Here is an 8,459-nt window from a genome sequence, read left to right on the forward strand (position 1 = left end):
GCCCTCTACCAACCGACGAAGAAAAAAAATAGGGCAAAATTATAAAAAAAATTAAAAATATTGGATGGCTCTTATTTATTAAAATTATTATAATATAACATAAATAGACCATTAACTAACCTAATTCAGTAGTATTTAGCTCTTAATTTTCACTAAAATCATATAATATAACACCCCAACAGTTCATATAAAATACAATTATCACTTTGTCGCATGAAATACGAGAAGGGTCGTTAATATATACAATAAATTTTTAGTTTATATTGAATATGAAAGTAGAACTGCTTAAATATGCTAAAAACAGTTTTTGGCATTTTTATTATGCATTTTTACAATTATTCCTATTTTTGTAAACTTAGGCAAAAGTTGCGTTTTATGCCAATTCAGGCATATTACGATGTGCTTTTTCTCATTGGTTTGCTATAAACAGTATATATTTTTATGATCTATTTTATTTTATTGTTCACTAATGGGCCTAGAATAGGATTCAAATACAAATTTGGGCGTCTGCCATATATTAAAAAGTTTTTTTCCGAAAAACGCAATTTACGAGTACTTTTTCAACTTCAGAAAAAAATGTTTAGGAGTGTAATTGACGAACGTTAAAATCATGTCGGATGCTTAAGGCATTGCTTTCTTCAAACAAAAAATAAAAATGGAAAAAATCATAATGAAATTTTATTTAAAAAAATATATTTAATTTTTACACTTAATCGTTGGTAGAGGGCTCAAAGTAAATAGCTAGATGTTTTAAATTATTTTTCTCGTTATCTACATAAAATTACGCATCTTTTAGGTGGTTAATACCTTATTGCTTATTTCCAATATTTACTCAAACGGCCCACCCTAATGTAGGTACCTGCACTCTTTAATCGAGTAATACTAATCAATACGTTGGGAGCGCTGGTCTGGAGGTCGCGGGTTCGAACCCCGGCTCGTACCAATGAGTTTTTCGGAACTTATGTACGAAATATCATTTGACATTTACCAGTCGCTTTTCCGTGACGGACAACATCGCGAGGAAACCGGACTAATCCCAATAAGGTCTATAGTTTACCCTCTGGGTTGGAAGGTCAGATGGCAGTCGCTTTCGTAAAAACTAGTGCCTACGCCAATTCCAATGCCAATGAGCCGTGGCAAAATGCCGGGACAACGCGAGGAAGATGATGATGACTAATCAATACGTTAGTACTTCTTCCTGGTTAAGCCAGCTCAAGTGCTTCACGATTTCATTATCCTTCCTTTTCAACCCTCTTTTACCCAAACCATAAGGATACCTATTAAACGTATGTAAATAGTAGATGCCAGGTTTACTCCTGTCTGTGAATAAGTCCATTGTGTTCGTGACCCTTGGCTGTCTTTCATAGCAGTCCCCATCCCTGGCTTGCTGGACAGAATCACACTGCAAAGCTATGAAAATTCCTGGATTCATCAAAGCGGAAAGCCAGAGGAAATAGGCTCTCCCATGGCTGCACAGGACTAGGCATGGTGCCAACCAAAGATCCCCCGGTTGGTATTCTCCTCCGTTAACGAAGATCGCTACTTGTCCAACAGGAGTTGCTATGCCAAAACCGTCCATATTCGTTGTGATCTGAAGGACGAAATCAGCATCTGACGGGTCTAATCTGTCTTGAGGTCCTAGATGCCTGAAACAAGGGCCAGATGGGTCGACAGCGGTGAGAGAGGAGATGTTATAGCCGGTTATTTGTCGGTAGTGTTTGGCTGTGAGACCTATGGCTTGTCCACCGAGGCTGTAGCCCACTAACTCCAGTCGTTTTGGGTCTAAGCCAAGATCCGTGAGTTTGGCCAGCATTTCAGCAATGTGCTTGGAAACTGGGCGCAAAGTTCGTACGGATCTGAAAGAGCGAAATAACTAGATTGATTCAAACACCCATAGTGGTAAATATTTGTGAGGTTTGCTATTGATATTAAAGTTTGTTGAAGAATTTCAATAAAATCTGACCTTAAAGTCAGGGAAAACTAGACTTTTTTGCAGTTAATCTAGTTATATTATGTTTTATTACGCCGAAAACTATGCATTCTGCAAATTATGCAAATATTAAAACTTTTGAATTTTGAACAATTGCCATAGATTACGTTTTGAAAACATTATTTTTAGAGTTTGTGCGGAAAGAGAAGAGTCGTGGAATATATGGGGCCCAATACATTCCTCGACTCTTCTCTTTCCGAACATACTCGTACTCTAGCTTGAGAATAGTTCATCGGAAATTTCATAATATAAATACCTTGGAAAATGATTAAATGTGAAATAAAAATAATCCGCTACAAGCGCATTATATCCCAGCTCCTTATAGAGGGAAGCGATTGTTCTTCCATTTGGTAACATAATTGTGTCCATGTATCCCGGGAAGAAAATAGAGGTTTTCTTCGTAAAATCGATATCGGGATGCTTGACCAACTTATCCATATTGTAGTAGTTAAACCTGGTGTAATTAGCTTGTAGTACATTGCCTGAGCTGAGAATAGATAAGGTAAGTTGCTCTAGAGTTTTCGGCCTGATCACGGCTGGTTTTAAGGAGCCGGGACCTGAAATAAAATTGTCTTGTTTATTAAAGGGAACAAAAAGGAATTAAGGCAGAGCCAAAGTCAAAGTCAAATATACTTTTATTCATGTAGGCCTAGCAACAAGCACTTATGAACGTCGCCTCGGCATCTATTTCGGATGCAAAAAAAAACAACACGCAGATTCTAGTAACACAAGTCAATAAACTCAACATCAACATTTATTTTTATCAAAATATGAATTGAAGGTTAACCTGGTCATTTAGTGCAAAATAGAACAATATTTAAGCCACCTACCTACCTAATTGGTAACCTTATGCTGAACTTTAGGTCATCTAAGTCATCAATATTTAAGTACCTACTTATTTTTTTTATAAATATTATTGTTTTTTAAATGTTATTGTTTGTTATTATTGTTTTTTGCTTTTTTTTTAATAAATATTATTGTTGTTTCTCGTCGGCGATGGCGGGATAACTTGGACTCCTTCTTGAGAGGCTGGCCAGATATTGAACTAAATAGAGACGAGTGGAGGAAGAGGGGGGAGGTCTTTGCCCAGAGTGGGACACAGTGGGCTTTGAATAATAATAACAATTGTTTTTTTAATATTAATGTGTGCTAGTTTATAGGTGAAAAGCTTCATACACAGCCTACAAATTTAATTCGTAATGTGGCGTGACGTACGCGTTTGCGTTAAGTGTCATTTTGTATGGGATTTTGAGTTTCCAAAACGTCCCGCTTGGCGCGCTGTTCAAAATCCCATACAAAAATAGACATAACGCAAACGCGAACGCTCGTCACGCTAACGAATGAAATTTACACTAGTACGGCTACCATCAGTTTGTCACTGACATAAACGCCGTCGAGAACGTAATTTACTTTCTATACATCCCGTTTGCACTAATATGCGAGTGCGAGCGAGATGTATAGAAAGTAAATTACGTTCTCGACGGCGTTTATGTCAGTGACAAACTGATGGTAACCGTACAGGTTTGGCATTGACATAAACGCTATCGTGAACGTAATTTACTTTGTATATATCTCTTTCGCACTAATATGTCAGTACGAGCGAGATGCATAGAAAGTAAATTACGTTCACGATAGCGTTTATGTCAATGCCAAACTGATGGTAGCCGTATAGGGGCCTTGTGCAAATTTGTATCCAGGGATTGAACACTGGTATTATTTTCAAGCATGCCAATGTTATTGTTTGTCAGGAGATAAACTTACTTAATTAAAAAAAAGGCGGTGAAAGTAAGATCTTGAAAATTACTTACAATCTCCTAAGTACCCCGCTGGGATCCCTTGATCCATTTTAGAAAACTCTCTCGTCTTCACAGAACTAAGTAAACACATTGAAAAACATATTGTTTTCAGCATACTGTTAAAACTTTGTATATTCATGTATTTATGTTTAAAGATGTTCTAAGTTGCAATTTGCACAAGTCCTAGTCCAAGCGACCATGTGGAAAATCTAAAAAATAAATGTAGTTTCAAATGTCTTATATTGTTAATGCAATTGCATTCTTTTAGTTTTGTTTAAATATATATTTTTAGCAACAAAGGTTGTTGGTGTATAATGATACATATTTTAGACGAAACCTTGAAAGCTGCTATAAGGACATATAAATATCACGGTATTTTCGAACCTATATAATGAATACAGGCGTAGATTTACAGTATTAAGCTAGCAACCAAATGCGGAATTTGGCCACCGTACTTTTTACTGTTTGTTGTTATAGCGGCAACAGAAATTAGGCTAAGCAATAAGAAGGTATAGAGGGAAAAGCTAGGAACACAATTTTTGACTCGGTAACTTTGTTTGGAAAAACCGAAAAATTCGACCTTCTTTCCCCCCTATAACCCCCAGCACCGGGGCTACAGCCGGGGACTTTTGATATGTTCACCTCCTAACTAGTCCAAACAAAGTTACGGAGTCAAAAATTGTGTTCCTAGCATTTCCCTCTACAACGTTTTTAGAGCATTCATTTCCTGACCTAAATACATTATCTATGAAAATTTCAACTTTCTAGCTATAACTGTTCATGAGATACAGCCTGGTGTAGTGATCCAAAAGACTCGAGCCATGTTAGCTTTTTTTTAGGGCTCGCCTCATCTCTTGACGCCTAAAAGGATAAAAGCCTTTTCTATTTAATTAGTAAAATGGGCTTTTAGACTTTTAGGCGTCAAGAGATGAGGCGAGCCCTAAAAAAAGAGCTAACAGGGCTCGAGTCTTTTGGATCACTAGCCTGGTGGCAGACGGACAGACAGACGGACGATGGAGTCTTAGTAATAGGGTCCCGCTTTTACCCTTTGGGTACGGAATCCTAAAAATGTTTAGTAAATAATGTTGACATTTATTCATTTCACAACAATAGGTACTTCAATTATTACCCATTTCCTACACTATCAATAATAATGTCATTACTCACAAGGCAAGGAACATAATTTAAACGCAGAGGTAAAGGCAAGCCCAAGTTCAGATGGTTGGACGTCGTATACCAGGACTTCAGGACCTTAGGAGTGAAAAGTTGGAGACGAAAGGCCACATTTATTTCGGACTGGAGAGACTTGCTTGACCAGGCTGAGGCCCACCCGCGGCTGTAATGCCTCAGATGAATGAAAGAATGAAAGGAACGTAATTTAATATAAAAAAAAAAACAAAAAACATTTATTTATTTTCAGGCAACTATTGGCCCATAGATAAATACCTTAAAACTAGCGTACATTACATATTATTACAAAATATATCTTAAAACTAAAAACACAAATATGGCTGCGATGCAGTTCGCAACCCCGCAGTGTCAGGGAGTCGGCCGCGGAACTGCCGGAACTTGACACCCTTCGGCCAAAACTCCTCCTTGGTGAAGGTCGCTAGATGTTCAGTCGGAACATCATCATCGTCATCATCATCAGACTACTCTCGTCCACTGCTGGACATAGGCCTCTCCTATTGCACGCCATTGAGCACGATTTACGGCAACTCTGATCCAGCTCTTGCCAGCCGCCTTGCGAAGGTCATCGCTCCATCTAGTCGGAACGCTCAGCACAAAAGAATTAAAATTCACACTGTGTCGAGATTCCAACTTCACGACCCTCAGGATGAATCCGGACTTGGCTCGTACATACTTCACGATCTCCTCGACCTTCGTAAGGTAGTGTATTATTTATGACTGACTCTACTTGTTTAAATAAATCGTAACAAAAATATTTCGTTTTAACCTAATTTTCAGTGCATTGCTCCCACGCACATTTTGTACGGCGATAAAGAAGCGGAAATTCCAAAATATACATACTTCTGAAAGTATGTCAAAATTACTTATTTGAATTATTCATAATGTATTGTATTTATAAAAACGCATTGTTTTAACATACCGTTAAAAATTAAATGAAAATTAATCTTAAAGTAAATACTTTAATGAACCATCCCTCTGCTGCATACATCATTCTTCTCAAACTCTTGGCTAAGGGTCTCCCCAGATATATCGACATTCGACGCGCATTCGGCAAAATCCGATAGGAAAAAGCTTAATCGTCGGTGCGAATAAAAAAGTCGCCATGTATTTTTAAGCTACTTTTCAGGAGACAAAAATAACTGTTTATTTTTCTGTTTGTAATATATTTGTTGGACCTGTATTTTTTTTCTGATAGATCAATGATTTTTACATGATACTCATGAAGAAAATAAACAGTCTTTTTGTAATTTTTTACAATATTATTATTTTAACCAAATTTTGCTACATAGCGACTTAAATTTGGTTCATTAAAATCGTCATGTGTGAAGTTTGTTGCCAAAGTAATATACTATATTAAATATGATACATACATAGGGATGATACATAGCGGATTTTAGGGTCTATGTCGGGTAATCCATTCTACAATAAATCGCCATGTGCAACATTGTCGCCATCACCCTCGACGCAAAACAAGGCAATCGTTATGTGCTAAAAAATCACAAAGCTATTTCTGTTGTTTTTTTGTCCAAATGTTGTTCTGTGTTCACATAGTAGAATTTTTATTTTCAAAACTAATAAAGATATAACAAAAATATTTATGTGGGTCGACGGGGAATTTAAAAAGAAATTCAAATATGCCAAAATCAAAAAATCGTAAGAAAACGCATAGCGATTTTTTTATTCGCACCGACGTTATGTCCGCGCAATAAGAGCGAAAAAGCCCTCGACGCGTCGACAGGCGCCGGTCGATGCGAGCCGAGCCGAAGGACGACTTTTTCGCTCTTATTGATGATGATGATGATGCATTCCTGTTATTCCTCATTAGGGACATAGGGCTCGCAGAAGAATCCTCCATTTGTCGCGATCTTGAGCGGCTACTTCCAGCACTTTCCAGCCGAGTCCAGTTGAGCCAGCCCAATTAACACTTCTTCTTATTCAAATTATGATTGCATAAATTTTGTGTATAAGCGCTGGAAATTACTAAATTCGGAATAAAAAAATATGTGGACCTAGTGGGGCCTATATAGGTTTAAAGAAATTTATTACTCATAAGAATATTACAATTCACTTACATGAGTTAAACATACTTATACTAAGAATTTATTATCTTGACGAGTACATATTTATATAATATTAAGTGCAAATTTATTGAATTACTGCAAAATTGACACAAAAATAAATATGTAGGTAGGTATACATTTTTTATTTATTTATTTTGCCCGCATCGACTTACACAAGTAAGTACGCGAGAACATTATACTAGTTGCTATGCGCGAGCGCAGGCGCGAGGTCTCAGGCTAACCAGAACTGCAGATCGCGGGATGCGTAGCGACTATGTGTAATTGGAGATCATGGTTAGTAAGCTAGCTCGGGCGCGCCTTTTAACTAGCCCGCGCTCGGCAGGCGATCAGAGTAGTACATGGCGATAACAACTAGTCAGTAACACAGCTTATAAAACAGAGGATGTACTTATAACTAAACAAACATTTTGTATGTACGTTTATAAAAAATATATATAATTTCATATTTCAGTGTTAAATATTTAATACTTGAAATATATTTACTGTACATAATTTATTATATTAAAAGAAGCTATTTTAGTTAATAGCTTGTTTCTATTTATTTATTTTAATATTGAGAGCTAATTCATAATCATATTATTAAGGCATGTTTTATTAATAAAAATAATAATTTTGTATTGTATTATTTGTAAAATTGTTTAAGTATTTTATGGTTTTTATGTAATCTATTTTTTAATACAATTCTAGTAGTTATATTATATTAATTATTTGTACTAAGGTTATTTAAAACATGTTGCTTAAGTAATTTTTTAAAAGTAGTATTCGATTTAGCATCTTTTATAGTATTTGGTAATTTGTTGTATAGATTACCACCTTCGTAGAGTAAGCTCTTTTTCCCGTAATTAGTATATACCAATAAATGCTGAATAAATTTTGCATAGTATCGGTTTTGCATATTAAAGCTGAATAATACTTATTTCTTACACCGTTAGTCAGACATTATTCAGCTTAAATCATTTGTGGTTACTAAAAGCTGCAAAATAGCGGCATTAACTGATCGCCTCCATGTAGTACGAGGCCTCTCCGACAGTCTACTGCCAGCCGACTTCGCTTATTGCGCAGACATAAAGCTTTTTCCTATCGGATTTTGTCGATTCCGCGTCGACATATGTGGGGGGACCCTTACTTCTTAAAAGGGCCGTGAGCTTAAAGTTGGCCACGGACCTTTGAGAGTCGACCCCAAGGTTGTTGGCCAACCCTAATATTAGTACACAAAGCAAAAATAATAATAAATAAATTCTCAAAGTATTTATATAAGGATGGAGGCTTAAAGTGTTTGGATTCCAAGCGAGCACACAACACATGTTCGACTGCTTGTTGTGAGACAATTTCAGACCTACTCGTACCTAATTTATTTAATTAATACATAATAAAATGATAATCTATTTTGCATTGTTCTTA

General features: G+C 36.4%; 1 protein-coding gene across 1 annotated transcript; it reads right to left on the reverse strand.

The window, feature by feature from the left end:
* Positions 1 to 1,177: 1,177 nt before the first annotated feature.
* LOC134668640 (phospholipase A1 member A-like) lies at positions 1,178 to 1,813 on the reverse strand. The gene has a single exon (XM_063526081.1). It carries the CDS (start codon positions 1,811 to 1,813, stop codon positions 1,178 to 1,180), a length of 636 nt encoding a protein of 211 aa, XP_063382151.1.
* Between the last annotated feature and the right edge of the window lie 6,646 nt (positions 1,814 to 8,459).

Source organism: Cydia fagiglandana, chromosome 11, assembly GCF_963556715.1.
Source record: "Cydia fagiglandana chromosome 11, ilCydFagi1.1, whole genome shotgun sequence".
Taxonomy (NCBI): domain Eukaryota; kingdom Metazoa; phylum Arthropoda; class Insecta; order Lepidoptera; family Tortricidae; genus Cydia; species Cydia fagiglandana.

Excerpts from the sequence above, each read along its gene's own strand:
- LOC134668640 (XM_063526081.1), bottom strand. The coding sequence starts at position 1,813 with ATGCTGGCCAAACTCACGGATCTTGGCTTAGACCCAAAACGACTGGAG.